This window comes from Vanellus vanellus, assembly GCF_965231255.1.
Source record: "Vanellus vanellus genome assembly, chromosome: 30".
Taxonomy (NCBI): domain Eukaryota; kingdom Metazoa; phylum Chordata; class Aves; order Charadriiformes; family Charadriidae; genus Vanellus; species Vanellus vanellus.
Window position 1 is genome coordinate 889,985 of NC_138935.1, and position 18,748 is coordinate 908,732.

The 18,748-nt window shown below is 47.9% G+C and overlaps 1 protein-coding gene across 5 annotated transcripts in view; it reads left to right on the top strand.

Annotated features, from left to right (window-relative positions):
* Positions 1 to 18,748, top strand: part of BRD4 (bromodomain containing 4) — a 105,933-nt gene that overhangs the window by 57,340 nt on the left and 29,845 nt on the right. For 4 of the 5 annotated variants that reach the window (XR_014270129.1, XM_082496639.1, XM_082496638.1 and 1 more), the window contains exons 10-13: positions 6,209 to 6,418; positions 9,294 to 9,493; positions 13,098 to 13,396; positions 16,041 to 16,154. Coding sequence is in view for 4 of the 5 variants with exons in the window: in XM_082496639.1 (XP_082352765.1) it covers positions 6,209 to 6,418; positions 9,294 to 9,493; positions 13,098 to 13,396; positions 16,041 to 16,154 (823 nt within the window). In the remaining variant the exon portion in view is untranslated. The remainder of the gene's footprint in view (positions 1 to 6,208; positions 6,419 to 9,293; positions 9,494 to 13,097; positions 13,397 to 16,040; positions 16,155 to 18,748) is intronic. The other variant, XM_082496640.1, reaches the window with a different exon arrangement.

Consider the following 18,748-nt stretch of genomic DNA (forward strand, 5'->3'; position numbering starts at 1 on the left):
AGGTTCTTAAATTGGGGGAGTAAGCTCTGAAATGGGGGAGAAAGCTTTTAAATTGGGGGAGAAGGCTCTTAAATTGGGGGAGAAGGCTCTTAAATTGGGGGAGAAGGTTCTTAAATTGGGGGAGAAAGCTCTTAAATTGGGGAAAAAGCTCTTAAATTGGGGAGAAGGTTCTGAGATTGGGGGAGAAAGTTCTTAAATTGGGGAGAAAGCTCTTAAATTGGGGGAGAAAGCTCTTAAATTGGGGAAAAAGCTATTAAATTGGGGGAGAAGGTTCTTAAATTGGGGGAGAAAGCTCTTAAATTGGGGGAGAAAGCTCTTAAATTGGGGAAAAAGCTATTAAACTGGGGGAGCAGGCTCTTAAACTGGGGGAGCAGGCTCTTAAATTGGGGGAGCAAGCTCTTAAATTGGGGGAGAAAGCTCTTAAATTGGGGGAGAAAGCTCTTAAATTGGGGAGAAGGCTCTTAAATTGGGGGAGAAGGTTCTTAAATTGGGGAGAAGGTTCTGAAATTGGGGGAGAAGGTTCTTAAATTGGGGGAGAAAGCTCTTAAATGGGGGAGAAAGCTCTTAAATGGGGGAGAAAGCTCTTAAATGGGGGAGAAAGCTCTTAAATGGGGGAGAAAGCTCTTAAATTGGGGAGAAAGCTCTTAAATTGGGGGAGAAAGCTCTTAAATTGCGGGAGAAGGTTCTTAAATTGGGGGAGAAAGCTCTGAAATGGGGGAGAAAGCTTTTAAATTGGGGGAGAAGGTTCTTAAATTGGGGGGAAAGCTGTTAAATTGGGGGGAAAGCTGTTAAATTGGGGGGAAAGCTGTTAAATTGGGGGGAAAGCTGTTAAATTGGGGGGAAAGCTGTTAAATTGGGGGGAGACTGAAATTGGGGGAAAAGCTGTTAAATTGGGAGAGCTATTAAATTGGGGGGAAGGCTACTAAATTGGGGGGGGGGACTATTAAATTGGGGGGGTGACTATTGGGAGGAGACGCTATTAAATTGGGGGTAAAGCTATTAAATTTGGGAGAAAGCTACTGAATTGGGGGGAAGCTGAGTAAAGGTGCGTTTTGGCTCGCTTTTAGCCTGAATTTCGTCGAATTCATCATTTTACTCCTGTTTTTTTTTTTTTTTCCGGATTTGATGGTCCAAAAACCCGGTGGCCACGACCCGCTCGCCCCCCCCCCCCCCCCCCCCTCGGCTGCTCTTTTTTCCTTCTTGTTTTGCTCCAACGAAGGAGGTCTCGACCTCTCTGAGCGATGTCTTGGAGCGTTTTCCAACCAACAGCGGAATGAATCTGAGCCGGAATTCCAGCCGCTCCCGTCGCCCGCAGGCTGCCAAGCGCTGAATAGTTTCACGGAAACTTGGGATTTTTCTCTTCTTTCACCCCTTTTTTTTTTTTGGGGAGGGGGGGAGGAAAATCCTCAGTGAGCGGCACTGCCAGGTGATGCCATCCGGACCGCGAGGCTGTGGGAAATCAGGATTTTATCCGCATCGATCCTACGGACAAACTCAGGAACGCGTCCCCGCGCGGAGCAACCGCTTGGGGCGACTCCTTTTCTGACGTAAAGATGGAAAAAAAGGGGAGTTTTGAATGTAAGAGCCCGCAGAAAACGGGCGTTGAAGTTTGGGGCGGCCCCGCGGCGGCGATGCGAGGGAGGTGGGTGCCGAAATAACCCGGCTGCGTCCCGCGCTCCGCCTGATGGGCTCGAGGGCGACGCCTCGCCCTTTGTTTTTTCCCGTGCCCGAAAAAATGGATCGCAGAAATGAAAATTTAAAAAAAAAAAAAAGGAGAAAAAAAAAAAAGGGAAAGGGGGGAAAAAAAAGGGGGGGGGGGGAAGGGGGAAAAAAAGGGGGGAAAAAAAAGGGGGGGAAAAAGGGGAAATAAAGGGAAAAAAAGGGGGGGAAAAGGGGAAAAAAGGGGAAAAAGGGGAAATAAGAGGGAAAAAAGGGGAAAAAGGGGAAATAAGAGGGAAAAAAGGGGAAAAAGGGGAAATAAGGGGGAAAAAAGGGGAAAAAGGAGAAATAAGGGGGAAATAAGGGGAGAAAAAGGGGAAATAAGGGGGAAAAAGGGGAAAGGGGGGAAAAAGGGGAAATAAGGGGGAAAAAAGGGGAAAAAGGGAAAAAAGGGGGAAAAAGGGAAAAAAGGGGGAAAAAGGGAAAAAAGGGGGAAAAAGGGAAAAAAGGGGGAAAAAGGGAAAAAAGGGGGAAAAAGGGAAAAAAGGGGGGAAAAAGGGAAAAAAGGGGGAAAAAGGGAAAAAAGGGGGAAAAAGGGAAAAAAGGGGGAAAAAGGGAAAAAAGGGGGGAAAAAGGGAAAAAAGGGGGAAAAGGGAAAAAAGGGGGAAAAAGGGAAAAAAGGGGGAAAAAAGGGGGGAAAAAAGGGGGAAAAAAGGGGGGAAAAAGGGAAAAAAGGGGGGAAAAAGGGAAAAAAGGGGGGAAAAGGGAAAAAAGGGGGGAAAAAGGGAAAAAGGGGGGAAAAGGGGAAAAAAGGGGGGAAAAAGGGAAAAAGGGGGGAAAAAGGGGGAAAAAGGGGGAAAAAGGGGGAAAAGGAAAAAGGGGGAAAAAGGGGGGAAAAGGGAAAAAAGGGGGAAAAGGGGAAAAAAGGGGGAAAAGGGGAGAAAAAGGGGAAAAAGGGAAAAAGGGGAGAAAAGGGGAAAAAAGGGGAGAAAAAGGGGAAAAAAGGGGAAAAAAGGGGAGAAAAAGGGGAAAAAAGGGGAGAAAAAGGGGAAAAAAGGGGAGAAAAGGGGAAAAAAGGGGAGAAAAAGGGGAAAAAAGGGGAGAAAAAGGGGAAAAAAGGGGAGAAAAAGGGGAAAAAAGGGGAGAAAAAGGGGAAAAAAGGGGAGAAAAAGGGGAAAAAAGGGGAGAAAAGGGGAAAAAAGGGGAGAAAAGGGGAAAAAAGGGGAGAAAAGGGGAAAAAAGGGGAGAAAAGGGGAGAAAAAGGGGAAAAAAGGGGAGAAAAGGGGAAAAAAGGGGAGAAAAAGGGAAAAAAGGGGAGAAAAAGGGGGAAAAAAGGGGGGAAAAAAAGGGAAAAAAAAAGGGAGGTTTTTGGAGCGCTGCCGAGGTTTGGAAACAAACTGAGCCTTCAAGTTCGGACTTGAGTTCCCATTAAGGATATAGCGACGTGGTGATTGTCAACAGCCGCCGCCTCCCTCCCCCCGCTCCTTACCAATTTTTATCATCGGAAGATGAGTTTTTTGGATTTTCGGGGTTAACGCCAACTCCTGGGAGAGGTTTATGGTTTATATTTGACCGGGTGAGCGGTAGCGGTGAGGTACAAAGCAGCAGCAGTAGGAATCCCTGATTAATAAGGTGTTAATTAGCTCCTTGTCTACTCCCAGGGTTCGCCCTTCCATCCCTTCCTGGGTGGATTTTTCGGGATCCTTCAGGCCCCCGAGGGCTTTTTGTAACCCGAACGGATGGATTGCTTTTTAACTTCACACACAAAAAAAACAAAAACCAAACTTAAAATTAGCCTTCCTGTTAATTAAAAGAGTAGATAATTATGGGAAAAAAAAAAAAAGAGGGTAATTATTAAAAAAAAAAAAAGAGGAAAGTTCTGTTTCTGACTCTTAAAAATTGGAATGCGCTTTGCGGTGTGGCATCGTCAACTGGTGATAATTGAGGACCGGACTTTCTGGGTCGGAAAAACCCCAAAATTAGGTTATAAACGGCCACTGAGCGCAGTGATTCGCTGAGGAATAAACGCTCCTCCCGCAAGCGCTGCCCTCGCTGCAGGACCTCCCTCCGGCGTTTTCTGTTCCCGCTCCCGAAATTAAAGCCCCGGCGCCTAAACGAATTCAACGGCGGTTCGACCGGCAGATGGAAGCAGCGAAAGCGACATCCTCAGCTCCCGGAAAAGCCATCGCTGCTGAAAAAAAATACCCAAAAAAACCAACCAAGCAACCCCGAAGAAAGGAATGGAGAGGCTGAGGATGGAGAAATAGGCTCCGGCGGCTCAGGTTGAAGGAAAAAAGGGGGAAAAATACTCGGGGAGAGCCCTTACGGGTCTTAAAATCGCCAGGATGAGCCTCGCTTGGAAGAGCTGGAAGTCTTTTAAGGAGGAAAACGTCGCTCCCACGTGGAGTTAAAGTGTCGGGATTCGATATCCCGGGGGGAGGTGGGGTTCGAAGTGCAGAAGGAGTTTGGATAAGGTGTAAATCCCTCTGACGGCGCACGTGGTTCCTATTTACAATCCGTTGGGGATTAGAAGTCAACCACAGATCTTCTCTGGTTGGCTTTTTGGTGGGTCCAATCATCCACCCAGGACTCGGGAAATATCAAAAATATCGGACTGAAAATCCGACCTTTGGGGGCAGGAGGAGGAATTTGCATTTTTTTTGTTTTGTTACGACTTAATAACGAAGAATCGGACGCCGACGCTTGTGCCGCCTTTGGGTTGTCCTTCCCATCGTCATCTTGAATCATCTGGGAGTTGCCCGGGCTCCTTACGGGCTCCGAAACAAGCCCGGGGCGAGTCGCTACGCTCCGAAATAAGCGCCCGACTTGTCAAAACACGCAAAAGGGAGGGAATCGAGCCCGTTTTCAGCTCTCGCCGTGTAGGAGATGGAAAAAAAAAGGCTTTTTTCTGGTTTTTTTTTTTTTTGGTCTGCAGGTGCTCGGCTATTCACAAGGGGGCACTATTTTTGGGTGTCGGTGGCACTCGTTCCTCTTCTGGGATGCCAAAAAATCCCGACACTCGAAGCTCTTCCGTCAAACGAAGTCAGGAGGCACCGAGAACTACAGCGCTAAACGCAGCCGGGGGTGGGGGTCCCGCCTCGTCCCCCTCCTCTTGGGTTTAAACGAAAATGGATTTTTTGTATGGGGCTTTAGGAGTGGCGGGGGGGGGGGGGGGGGGGGGAACCAAACAAAAAGGACTTTCACAGTGTTGGGATAACTGGAATTCCAGCGGCGTCGCGCCCGTGGCTCTGGAGGATATGGGAGACCTCCTTGCGGAAGGGTTTGGGTGGAATCGAGGTGGATTCCGTGGAGCGTAGGGGTTGGGAACGTGCAGGGTTGATGAAGAGGAGAAGAGATTGCAACCGCAAATCCGCTGCCGGAAGAAGATCTCAAGAACGTACGTTTGCTGCTGCCGCCAAACTGGGAGGAGCGGGTGACACCCCACGAGGCTGTGCCGCCGATCGCCACGACCCGGATGGGCGGAGAGTTGGGTGGAGAGGGACCTTACGGAGTTCAACGCGGGCGAGTGTGGGGCGCTGCGTCTGGGGAGGGATAACCCCACCCGCGGGTACGGGTCAGGGGCTGACCTGCGGGAGAGCAGCTCTGGGGAAGGGCACCTGGGAGTCCTGGTGGCCAACGGGGCGGCCCCGAGCCAGCAGTGTGCCCCGGTGGCCAAGGCGGCCAAGGGCATCCTGGGGGGCATCAAGCAGAGCGTGGCCAGCAGGTGGAGGGCGGTCATCCTCCCCCTCTGCTCTGCTCTGCTCTGCTCTGCCCCGGGGAGGCCACGTCTGGAGCGCTGTGGCCAGTTCGGGGCTCCCCGGGTGGAGAAGGACAGGGAACTGCTGGAGAGGCTCCAGCAAAGGGCTGCGGAGATGAGGAGGGGACCGGAGCGTCTTTGTTATGGGGAAGGGCTGAGGGAATCGGGGCTTTTCGGGGGGGAGGAGGGAAGGCTGAGGGGGGATCTCATCCATCCGTAACGGGAGGGAGGGTGCCGGGGGTGGGAACGGCCTTCTTCCAGCGGTGCCCAGTGCCGGGAGGAGAGGGACCGGGCACAACCGTGACCATGGGCAGTCCCATCTCAACCTGCGGAGGGACTTCTCTCCCGTGCGGGCGGCAGAGCACTGGCACAGCTGCCCCGAGAGGGGGGGGAGTCTCCCGCTGCGGAGCCATTCCAAACCCGCCTGGAGGTGTCCTGTGCCACGGCCGGAGGTGCCCCTGCTCTGGCGGGGGGTGGCGCTGGGGCAGCTCCGGAGGGCCCTTCCCACCCCGACCGCTCTGGGATCCTGTAACTGGGATGATGCGGCTTCTAAATGAGTTTTGTCCTTTTTGCTGGGAAATTCTTTTCGCCCAAAACCATCTCGGAGGCGGTCAAAACTCCACGTGAATTTGGAGCTGTCGGGAAATCGTCTGGTCTGCGCCAACTCCACGTGTTGATGGCTTGGGTGGAGACCGCCAATCCGTAGGGAACGGCTCGGGAGATCGCCATTCCTCTTGCAGCATCCTGCTTTTGCCAAACCTCACGTTATTTCCCCCTCCCCTTTTTTTTCAGGACGTGTTCGAGATGCGCTTCGCCAAAATGCCGGATGAACCAGAAGAACCTGTGATTCCAGCTTCTTCTCCCGTGGTGGTGCCACCTCCCACCAAGGTGGTTCCCCCTTCCTCTAGCGACAGCAGCAGCGACAGCTCCTCCGACAGCGACAGCTCATCGGACGATTCCGAGGAGGAACGAGCTCAGCGGTTAGCGGAGCTCCAGGAACAGGTACTGCTTCCGTCCTCGTGGATCCGGGGGCGTCCCAACGTGTCCTTCTTCATAAACTCAGTGGCTTCGGCGACTTTCGTCAAAGCCGTTGACTTTCTACTTGTACAATAGTGACCGTCAGCTGCGAAGTGCCCCAAAATCGTTAGTTTTTAAGAGAAACGTGAAGAAATTGGTGGGTTTTTTAGGGTGGTCCTTCCAGTTCCTGGTAGGACACCGAGGTGGTCCCCAAGGGCAGGAGTTTGCTGCAGGTGGGGTCTTCTGAGCACGGGCTGGGAGCGAGGATTTACCCGGTGAGATAACGAGCCGTGCTCCTTGTCTCCCGCATCCTTCCGGCATCGTTAGCGTTGGCTGCGAAGTGCCCCAAAATCGTTAGTTTTTAAGGGAAACGTGAAGAAATTGGTGTTTTTTCGGGATGGTCCTTCCAGTTCCTGGTAGGACACTGAGATGGTCCCCAAGGGCAGGAGTTTGCTGCAGGTGGGGTCTTCTGAGCACGGGCTCGGAGCGAGGATTTACCCCGTGAGATAACGAGCCGTGCTCCTTGTCTCCCGCATCCTTCCGGCATCGTTAGCGTTGGCTGCAAAGTGCCCCAAAATCGTTAGTTTTTAAGAGAAACGTGAAGAAATCGGTGGTTTTTTTAGGGTGGTCCTTCCAGTTCCTGGTAGGACACCGAGGTGGTCCCCAAGGACAGGAGTTTGCTGCAGGTGGGGTCTTCTGAGCACGGGCTCGGAGCGAGGATTTACCCCGTGAGATAACGAGCCGTGCTCCTTGTCTCCCGCATCCTTCCGGCATCGTTAGCGTTGGCTGCAAAGTGCCCCAAAATCGTTAGTTTTTAAGAGAAATGTGAAGAAATCGGTGGGTTTTTTAGGGTGGTCCTTCCAGTTCCTGGTAGGACACCGAGGTGGTCCCCAAGGACAGGAGTTTGCTGCAGGTGGGGTCTTCTGAGCACGAGCTCGGAGCGAGGATTTACCCCATGAGATAACGAGCCGTGCTCCTTGTCTCCCGCATCCTTCCGGCATCGTTAGCGTTGGCTGCAAAGTGCCCCAAAATCGTTAGTTTTTAAGAGAAACGTGAAGAAATCGGTGTTTTTTTTAGGGTGGTCCTTCCAGTTCCTGGTAGGACACCGAGGTGGTCCCCAAGGACAGGAGTTTGCTGCAGGTGGGGTCTTCTGAGCACGGGCTCGGAGCGAGGATTTACCGTGAGATAACGAGCCGTGCTCCTTGTCTCCCGCATCCTTCCGGCATCGTTAGCGTTGGCTGCAAAGTGCCCCAAAATCGTTAGTTTTTAAGAGAAACGTGAAGAAATCGGTGGTTTTTTTAGGGTGGTCCTTCCAGTTCCTGGTAGGACACCGAGGTGGTCCCCAAGGACAGGAGTTTGCTGCAGGTGGGGTCTTCTGAGCACGGGCTGGGAGCGAGGATTTACCCCGTGAGATAACGAGCCGTGCTCCTTGTCTCCCGCATCCTTCCGGCATCGTTAGCGTTGGCTGCAAAGTGCCCCAAAATCGTTAGTTTTTAAGAGAAACGTGAAGAAATCGGTGGTTTTTTTAGGGTGGTCCTTCCAGTTCCTGGTAGGACACCGAGGTGGTCCCCAAGGACAGGAGTTTGCTGCAGGTGGGGTCTTCTGAGCACGGGCTCGGAGCGAGGAATTACCCCGTGAGATAACGAGCCGTGCTCCTTATCTCCCGCATCCTTTGGGATGCTCCGGCTGCATAGTGCCCCAAAATCGTTAGTTTTTAAGAGAAACGTGAAGAAATCAGGGTTTTTTTTTAGGATGGTCCTTCCAGTTCCTGGTAGGACACCGAGGTGGTCCCCAAGGGCAGGAGTTTGCTGCAGGTGGGGTCTTCTGAGCACGGGCTCGGAGCGAGGATTTACCCGGTGAGATAACGAGCCGTGCTCCTTATCTCCTGCATCCTTCGGGATGCTCTGGCTGCATAGTGCCCCAAAATTGTTAGTTTTTAAGGGAAACGTGAAGAAATTGGTGGGTTTTTTAGGGTGGTCCTTCCAGTTCCTGGTAGGACACCGAGGTGGTCCCCAAGGGCAGGAGTTTGCTGCAGGTGGGGTCTTCTGAGCACGGGCTGGGAGCGAGGATTTACCCGGTGAGATAACGAGCCGTGCTCCTTGTCTCCCGCATCCTTCCGGCATCGTTAGCGTTGGCTGCGAAGTGCCCCAAAATCGTTAGTTTTTAAGGGAAACGTGAAGAAATTGGTGTTTTTTCGGGATGGTCCTTCCAGTTCCTGGTAGGACACTGAGATGGTCCCCAAGGGCAGGAGTTTGCTGCAGGTGGGGTCTTCTGAGCACGGGCTCGGAGCGAGGATTTACCCGGTGAGATAACGAGCCGTGCTCCTTGTCTCCCGCATCCTTCCGGCATCGTTAGCGTTGGCTGCAAAGTGCCCCAAAATCATTAGTTTTTAAGAGAAACGTGAAGAAATCAGTGGGTCTTTTAGGATGGTCCTTCCAGTTCCTGGTAGGACACCGAGGTGGTCCCCAAGGGCAGGAGTTTGCTGCAGGTGGGGTCTTCTGAGCACGGGCTCGGAGCGAGGATTTACCCCGTGAGATAACGAGCCGTGCTCCTTGTCTCCCGCATCCTTCCGGCGTCGTTAGCGCCGGTAATTAAAGCATCGCTAGCTCTGCCGGAGCGAGCGGTCCGCTTCCGCCCGAGCGAGAAGAACTACCCCGGAGCGAGGTTGTCTCCTCCCTCTCGTGGTGGTCGCTATATTAATATAGAGAAATCGGGGGTTGGGGGGGACGGCGATGAAAAGCTGGAAAAATGGACTTAATTGATAGCAGAAGATTAAAAAACCGGGTAATTAGTATGGAAAAGGAGGAGGCGCCGGGCCAAAGCGCGCGTTGACGTTTGCGTGCGTCTCTGCCTCTCTCAGCTGAAAGCGGTGCACGAGCAGCTGGCCGCCCTCTCCCAGCCCCAGCAGAACAAACCAAAGAAAAAAGAGAAAGACAAGAAGGAGAAGAAGAAAGAGAAGCACAAAAAGAAGGAGGAGTTAGAAGACCCCAAGAAGAGCAAAGCCAAGGAACCGCCCCCCAAAAAGGCCAAGAAAAGCAACAGCAACAGCAGTACCTCCAGGTCAGCCCCTCTTCCATCCGTGTCCTTCTGGTTTCAACCCCGCGGCGCTTTTGGCGCTTTTTGGGGGTTTTTTTTTGTTTTTTTTTTGTTTTTTTTGTGTATTTCCCGTTGGGAATCGAGCGGGTGACACGGGGCGTGGGGTGACAGGTGTCCCACGCCTCCGCGGGCGTTGCTGGGGTTCGGCTCGGGGTTTTCGGGGCTGACGCTTTGCCGCGTGGCTGCTGCGAAGATGCCGAGAACAGTATAGAGAGGGGGGGAAAAAAAAACCAAAAAACAAACAAACAAACCAATAACGTGGAGTCCCGCTGGTGGCTCTCAAACCTCGAATCCTCCCGTTTTTCCCCCCGTTTTTCCTCCCTTTATTTTCCGGAAGCCGGAGGTTTTATATTTCCGAGGTAGGATGCCGAGAGCTCCGAATCTCTATGGCTTTAAGAGCTCCCGGCTCGAAGGGGAGGAGGGATTCTGGGGTTTAAGCCCCGGCGGAAAAGGAGTTCTTTGGCGTATTTCGCTGTAATGAGATGAAATTAAGAAAGAAGGAAATGACGAGTAAGATCTCGGAGTTCGGCTCTTGTCCCCGGGCTGCGTCGCAGCCTTTAGCGTGTTCGGGTTTTGAATAAACCCCGGCGGGTTGATTTAGGGAAACGGATTGTCTGTGGTTCCGTGAACCTCTTCTTTTCGAAATTCTGGGCTGGTTATCTCCCCACGCTTCGTTTAGGACCTGCGTTAGCGCTCCATCCGCTGCGAGAGGTGAGATGAACGTCTACAAATCCACCTCCGACGTGCGGGTGACCTCGAGGGGGACGTCCGGGACTTTTTTTGCCCTTCTTACGCACATTTTTGTACGCTGTTGGGTTTTACTTCACCCCACGGGCTGTCAGGCTCTGAAGCGGCCCCACCTCTTGCCTTCCCGGGTGAGAAACGGGCGGCATCGGTGGAGACTTGGGCCATCCCAAGCACGGCTGTCCCCTCCGGAGCTGCTCCTGCTTTTCGGAATTACCTTCTGGAGCCGGTTGTCTCTTTGGGAGAACGAGAGCGGGGACGGGTAGCTCAACTGTGGGGGTCTGCAGCAGATTGAGCTCAACCTTGGGGGGTCTACAGCAGGGTCAGGTCAACCTTGGGGGGTCTACAGCAGGGTCAGGTCAACCTTGGGGGGTCTACAGTAGGGTCAGGTCAACCTTGGGTATCTACGGCAGGGTCAGGTCAACCTTGGGGGGGTCTACAGCAGGGTCAGGTCAACCTTGGGGGGTCTACAGCAGGGTCAGGTCAACCTTGGGGGGTCTACAGTAGGGTCAGGTCAACCTTGGGTATCTACAGCAGGGTCAGGTCAACCTTAGGTGTCTACAGGGGGTTCAGATCAACCTTGGGCGTCTACCAAAAGGTTGAGCTCAACCTTGGGGTCTACAGCAGGGTGACCTCAACCCTGCATGTCTACCAGCAGGTTGAGCTCAACCTTCTCGTCTTAAGAGTGGGTTGAGCTCAACCTTGGTGTCTGACAGTGGATTGAGCTCAACCTTGGGGGTCTACAGGAGGTTGAGCTCAACCTTGGGGGTCTGCAGCAGGTTGAACTCAACCTTCTGGTCTTAAGAGCATGTTGAGCTCAAGTTTGAGTGTCTTCAGAAGGTTGAGCTCCACCTTGGGTGCCTGACTGTGGGTTAAGCTCAACGTTGGGTGTCTGTGGGTTGAGCTCAACGTTGGGCGTCTACAGTGGGTTGAGCTCAGCGTTGGGCGTCTACAGTGGGTTGAGCTCAGTGTTGGGCGTCTACAGTGGGTTGAGCTCAGCGTTGGGCGTCTACAGTGGGTTGAGCTCAACGTTGGGCGTCTACAGTGGGTTGAGCTCAGTGTTGGGCGTCTACAGTGGGTTGAGCTCAGCGTTGGGCGTCTACAGTGGGTTGAGCTCAACGTTGGGTGTCTACAGTGGGTTGAGCTCAACATTGGGTGTCTACAGTGGGTTGAGCTCAACATTGGGCGTCTACAGTGGGTTGAGCTCCACTTTGGGTATCTACAGCGAGTTGAGCTCTACCTTGTGGTCTTGAGGGCAGGTTGAGCTCAACCGTGGGGGTCTACAGAGGGTTGAGCTCCACCTTGGGTGTCGACAGCAGGTTGAGCTCCACCTTGGGAGTCTTCAGCAGGTTGAGCTCAGTCTTCTGGTCTTGAGAGCAGGTGGAGCTCCACTTTGGGTGTCTATAGCAGGTTGAGCTCCACTTTGGGTGTCTACAGCGGATTGAGCTCAACCTTCTCCATTTAAGAGTAGGTTCAGCTCCACCTTGTGTCCCTACAGAGGGTTGACCTCCAATTCGGGTATCTACAGCGAGTTGAGCTCTACCTTGTGGTCTTGAGGGCAGATTGAGCTCAACCTTGGGGGTCTTCAGCAGGTTGAGCTCAGTCTTCTGGTCTTGAGAGCTGGTTGAGCTCCACCTTGGGTGTCTGACAGTGGCTTGAGCTCCACCTTGGGAGTCTACAGCGTATTGAGCTCAACCTTCTCGATTTAAGAGTAGGTTCAGCTCCACTTTGGGTGCCTACAGAGGGTTGAGCTCAACTTTGGGTATCTACAGCGAGTTGAGCTCTACCTTGTGGTCTTGAGGGCAGGTTGAGCTCAACCGTGGGGGGTCTACAGAGGGTTGAGCTCCACCTTGGGAGTCTTCAGCAGGTTGAGCTCAGTCTTCTGGTCTTGAGAGCTGGTTGAGCTCCACCTTGGGTGTCAACAGCATGTTGAGCTCCACTTTGGGTGTCTACAGTGGATTGAGCTCAACCTTCTCGATTTAAGAGTAGGTTCAGCTCCACCTTGGGTGCCTACAGAGGGTTGAGCTCCAATTCGGGTATCTACAGCGAGTTGAGCTCTACCTTGTGGTCTTGAGGGCAGCTTGAGCTGAACTGTGGGGGTCTACGGAGGGTTGAGCTCCACTTTGGGTATCTACAGCGAGTTGAGCTCTACCTTGTGGTCTTGAGGGCAGGTTGAGCTCAACCTTGGGGATCATCAGCAGGTTGAGCTCAGTCTTCTGGTCTTGAGAGCTGGTTGAGCTCCACCTTGGGTGTCTGACAGTGGCTTGAGCTCCACCTTGGGAGTCTACAGCGGATTGAGCTCAACCTTCTCGATTTAAGAGTAGGTTCAGCTCCACCTTGGGTGCCTACAGAGGGTTGAGCTCCACTTTGGGTGTCTACAGCAGGTTGAGCTCTACCTTGTGGTCTTGAGGGCAGGTTGAGCTGAACTGTGGGGGTCTACGGAGGGTTGAGCTCCACTTTGGGTATCTACAGCGAGTTGAGCTCTACCTTGTGGTCTTGAGGGCAGGTTGAGCTCAACGGTGGGGGGTCTACAGAGGGTTGAGCTCCACCTTGGGGGTCTGCAGCTCCACCTTCTTCTTATCTAAGGGCGCGTTGAGCTCCACTTTCTCCGACGACAGGCTGAGCTCCGCTTTCTGCCTGCCGCCCGCGTGGTTGCGCCCCCAAACTCGAGCTCTGAGTGAGAAACCCGCTCGTCGTGGGGAGGGAAAATCAAAACCCATTAAAACCGGAGTGATTTGGTGGGCGCGTGGGAGGAGGGGTTTGACCCAAGCGGCTGCTTTGGGGCGTAGTTCACGAATACCGTTTTCTACTTCTTCTTGAGTAGTAAGAAGGAGGCGGTGGCGGTGAAGAACAGCAAACCCCCTCCAGCCTACGAATCGGAGGAGGAGGAGAAGTGCAAACCCATGTCCTACGAGGAGAAGAGGCAGCTGAGCCTGGACATTAACAAACTCCCCGGCGAGAAATTGGGTCGGGTGGTCCACATCATCCAATCGCGAGAACCTTCCCTCAAAAACTCCAATCCCGACGAGATCGAGATCGACTTCGAAACCTTGAAGCCGTCCACCCTACGGGAACTGGAGAGATACGTCACTTCCTGTTTGCGGAAGAAGAGGAAACCTCAAGGTACCTTCTGGTCTCCTACCCGCATCCGAACCCCGAGCCGGGGCTTTCGGGGTCCTGTCCCTGCCCGCTTTTCCCAGGCTGGAGGCGGAGACGGGGAGGAGGAACCCCCCCCCCACCCCCTCCCGGGGGGGGGACGGGCGTTCAGGCGCTCGATAACCTCTTCCGGTGAAAAAGAGGCTTTGGTTTCATCTTATCGAATTTGAATTGTAAAATTTTCAAATTTTTATTTCCCTCCCCCCCACCACCCCCCCCACCGAATTGAATTTCGTTTTTAAACGGGACAGTTAGAAAATTTGAAAGTCGCCCGGCAGTTTTTCAATTCCAGGGGTCTAGTTAAGCTTAATTTAGATTTTTTTTTTTAAAAAAAAAAATTTCCTTTCTATATTTTAATTTCATTGCTTTTTATTTATGGTTTATTTCATTTTATTTGGTTGTTTACGTTCTAATTGTATTTCTATTTTTTAATTCTATTTACCGCTCTCGTCGTAGCTGTAATTTTAACAATTTATTTAATAGCACTTAATTTTTTAAGTTTTTAGAATTTCTTTTATTTCATTTGATAAGCTTTTAGCATTATTATATTTTGTTTAAATTCAGATTCTTTAAAATTAGTAATTTTTCAGATTTTTTCAATATTTAGATGGTCTTTAATTTCGTCTTATTCATTTATACATTTTTAACCTTTGCCTTAAAACTTTTCCAAATTCTGATTTGTTTAATTTTAGTTCGCTTTTAACTTTAAAAAATATTATTTCATTTAAAAATATTATTTCGTTTTCGTTCCCTTTATTTAACTTTACCTAATTTTTAAAATTTTATTTCACTTCCTCTTTCTCGACGTTTCCAATCCTGCCGCGGGGCTGGAGCTGCTGGCGCCGCGGACCGAATTTAATCTCATTTCAATATTTTCATCTATTTTAATATTTTCATCTATTTTAAATCAATTTTAAATCTCTTAAAATGTTCACTATCCATTTGTTACAGCCATAAATTCCATTTAAATGTCTATTTTATGCCCTTTCTTCTTCTTCTCATTTAAGTGTTTAAAAAAGGCAATTTTATACCTTTAAGTGAAAAATTTAGATTTTTTTTCTTCTTTATTCTCATTTAAACAAAAAGTAATTCTGTACTTTCGCAAAAAAAAAAACAGATTTTTTTCCCCTTGGTTTTCATTTATTCTCATTTAAGCAATTAAAAAATGCCCATTTTATGCTTTTAAGCAAAGAATTTAGATTTTTTTTTTCCTTTCCGCTCATTTATTCTCCTATAAGCCGTTTTCAAAAAGGCGATTTTGTACTTTTAAGCCATAAATTCACATCTTTGTGTCCTTCTCATCCTCATTTAAGCCATTTTTAAAACAGCCATTTTATATTTTGAAGCAAAAGCTTTCGATATTTTTCGCTTTATTCTATTTATTCCTCATGTGGGCTGTTTCTAAAAAGGCGGCTTTATACTTTGAAGCAAAAATTTCCATTTTTTCTTTATTCCCATTTAATGTCATCTAGGTGTCCATAAAACGGTGATTTTATACTTTTAAGCAAAAAAAAAAAGATATCTTTTTCTTTATTCTCATTTAAGCTTTTTTTAAAGAGGCAATTTTTGACTTTTAAGCAAAAAATTTAGATTTATTATTTTTATTTAAGCTTTTCGTAGGGAATTTTCAACTTTTAAACAGCAAAAATTTGTTTGGTTTTTTTTTTTTCCTTTATTCTCATTTAGGCTTTTTTTTAAACAGCCAATTTTCTACTTTTAGGCCAAAAAAAAAAAATTGGTGGTTTTTTGTTTTCCTTTATTCTCATTTAGGCTTTTTTTTAAACAGCCAATTTTCTACTTTTAGGCCAAAAAAAAAAAATTGGTGGTTTTTTGTTTTCCTTTATTCTCATTTAGGCTTTTTTTTAAACGGCCAATTTTCTACTTTTAGGCCAAAAAAAAAAAAAATTTTTTTTTTCCTTTATTCTCATTTAGGCTTTTTTTTAAACAACCAATTTTCTACTTTTAGGCCAAAAAAAAAAAAATTGGTGGTTTTTTGTTTTCCTTTATTCTCATTTAGGCTTTTTTTTAAATGGCCAATTTTCTACTTTTAGGTAAAAAAAAAAAATTGGTGGTTTTTTGTTTTCCTTTATTCTCATTTAGGCTTTTTTTTAAACAGCCAATTTTCTACTTTTAGGCCAAAAAAAGAAAATTGGTGGTTTTTTTTTTTTTTTCTTTATTCTCATTTAGGCTTTTTTTTAAACAGCCAATTTTTCTCCTTTTGGGCCAAAAAAAAAAAAAAAAAAAAAGATTTTTTTTTTTTTTTGTTGATCTTTATTCTCACTTACCTTTTATTAAACAGTCCGTTCCCTCCTTTGAAGCCGAAAAAAAATTGGAAAATTTCATTTCCCCCCCCCCTCCCCCCTTCCCCCCCTCCCCCCCCCCCTCTTCTTCCTTCTCATCGAAACCATTTAGAAAACCCCCCAAACCCCCCCCCGAAGCCTTTATTCCTCCTTCCAACCCGAACAAATTTGCCATTTATGGGGTTTTTTGTTTGTTTTTTTTTTTTTGTTTTGTTTTTTTTTCTCCTTTGGTTAGCGGGGAGGGGCTGGGGGCTTCCTAAGGGTGCTCCCCCCCCCCCTTTAACGAGGCGGCCGCGCTTGTGTCCCCGCAGCAGCGGAGAAGGCGGACGCGCCGGCCGGCGCCCCCCGGGCCAAGGGCTGTTCCTCCTCCGAGTCCGAGAGCAGCAGCGAGTCCAGTTCCTCCGAGAGCGCCGACTCGGAACCAGGTTAGCCGCAGCGCCCCCCCCCCGCCGCCCCCCCCCCCCGCCCCCCCCCCGCCCGCCGCCCCCCCCCCCCCCGCTGTACAAATAAACGCCTTTTCAGTCCTGCCTCCGTCGTTTAATTCTTTGGGGGGGGGTTTTTTGGGGCTGTTTTGAGGGGGTTTGGGGTTTTAGGGTTTTTTTTTTTTAAAATCTAGAAACAGCCCTCTCCCCCCCAAAAAAAACAAAAAAAAAAAAAAGAAAAAAGAAAAAAAAAAAACAAAACAAAAAAAAAACCACAAAACAAAAACGCCGCCCCGTTTCGACGCTCTCCGTCGGCGGGGGGGTTGAATCTGCTTTTATTATTATTATATTTTAAAAAAAAAAAAAATCTAGAAACAGCCCCCCCCCCCAAAAACAAAAAACAAACAAAAAAAAGCAAAACAAACAAACAAACAAAAAAACACAAAAAAAAGAGGAAAAAAAAAAAAAACAAACAAAAAAACGCCGCCCCGTTTCAACGTTCTCCGTCGGCGGGGGGGGTTGAATCTTCTTTTATTATTATTATATTTAAAAAAAAAAAAATCTAGAAACAGCCCTCTCCCCCCCCAAAAAAAAACCCAAAAAAAACCAAAAAAAAAAGAAAAAAGAAAAAAAAAGAAAAAACAAAACAAAAACGCCGCCCCGTTTCGACGCTCTCCATCAGCGGGGGGTTGAATCTTATTTTATTATTATTATATTTAAAAAAAAAAAAAAAATCTAGAAACAACCCCCCCCCCCAAAAAAAAAAAACAACAAAAAAAAAAACCCAAAACAAAACAAAAAAAAAACAAAACAAAACAAAACAAAAAGACACCGCCCCGTTTCGATGCTCTCCGTCTGCGGGGGGGGTTGAATCTGCTTTTATTATTATTATATTTTAAAAAAAAAAAAATCTAGAAACAACCCCCCGCAAAAAAAAAAAAAAAAAAAACAAAAAAAAACCCCAAAAAAACCCAAAACAAAACAAAACAAAACCAAAAACAAAACAAACAAAAAAAAAAACAACAAAAAAACAAAAACGCCGCCCCGTTTCGACGCTCTCCATCAGCGGGGGGTTGAATCTTCTTTTATTATTATTATATTTAAAAAAAAAAAAAATCTAGAAACACCCACCCCCCCCCCAAAAAAAAAACCAAACAAAAAAAGCAAAACAAACAAACAAAAAAACAAATAAAAAGAAAAAGAAAAAAAAAAAACAAAAAAAAGGCCACCCCGTTTCAACGCTCTCCGTCGGGTGGGGGTTGAATCTGCTTTTATTATTATTATATTTAAAAAAAAAAAAAAATCTAGAAACAACCCCCCCCAAAAAAAAAAAAAAAAAACCAACCCAAAACAAAAAACAAAAACAAAAAAAACAAAAAAAAAAAAACAAGACAAAAAAAAAAGACGCCGCCCCGTTTCGACGCTCTCCGTCGGCGGGGGGGTTGAATCTTCTTTTATTATTATTATATTTTTTAAAAAAAAAATCTAGAAACAGCCCTCCCCCCCCCCCCCCCAAAAAAAACAAAAAAAAAAAAGAAAAAAGAAAAAAAAAAAAAAAAAAACACGCCGCCCCGTTTCGACGCTCTCCGTCGGCGGGGGGGTTGAATCTGCTTTTATTATTATTATATTTTTAAAAAAAAAAAAATCTAGAAACAGCCCTCTCCCCCCAAAAAAAACCCAAAAAAAAAAAAACAAAAAAAAAAGAAAAAAGAAAAAAAAAAAAAAAAAACCAAAACAAAACCACCGCCCCGTTTCGACGCTCTCCGTCGGCGGGGGGGTTGAATCTTCTTTTATTATTATTATATTTTTTTAAAAAAAAATCTAGAAACACCCCCCCCCCAAAAAAAACCCCAAAAAAAAGCAAAACAAACAAACAAACAAAACCCAAAAAACAACAAAAAAGAAAAAAAAACCAAAAAACCGCCGCCCCGTTTCGACGCTCTCCGTTGGCGGGGGGGGGTTGAATCTTATATTTTTTTTTATTTTTTTTTTTAAATCTAGAAGCACCTCCCCCCCCCCAAAAAAAAACCCCAAAACCAACAAAAAACAACAAAACCAAAAAAAAACCCGCCCAAATACGGGGGGGGGGGTTGAATCTTTTTTTTTTTTTTTTTTTAAATCTAGAAACACCCTCCCCCCCCCCCCAAAAAAAAAAAAAAAAGAAACCCCAAAAAAACCCCCAAAAAATCCCACCCAAAAACACCGCCCCGTTTCGACGCTCTCCGTCGGGGGGGGGGGGGGGTTTGAATCTTAATTTTTTTATTTTTTATTTTTAGTTTTTTCCATCCCCTTCCGGAGATTTCTCCGCGTTGATTTGGGGCGGGAGGTCAAATCCGCGTAACCGTCTGAATCGATGATTTTAGGGGGGGGGGGCAAAAAAAAAAACCCCAAACCAAAACCAACAACAAAAAAAAAAACCCCAAACCAAAAACAACAACAAAAAAAACCCCAAACCAAAACCAACAACAAAAAAAAAACGAAAACCAAAAACAACAACAACAAAAAACCCCAAACCACAAAAATAACGCCCCCCCCCAAAAAAAAATATATTTTTTTTTCCCCCCAAAGGAGGTGCGTAAACCACCCCCCCCCTCCCC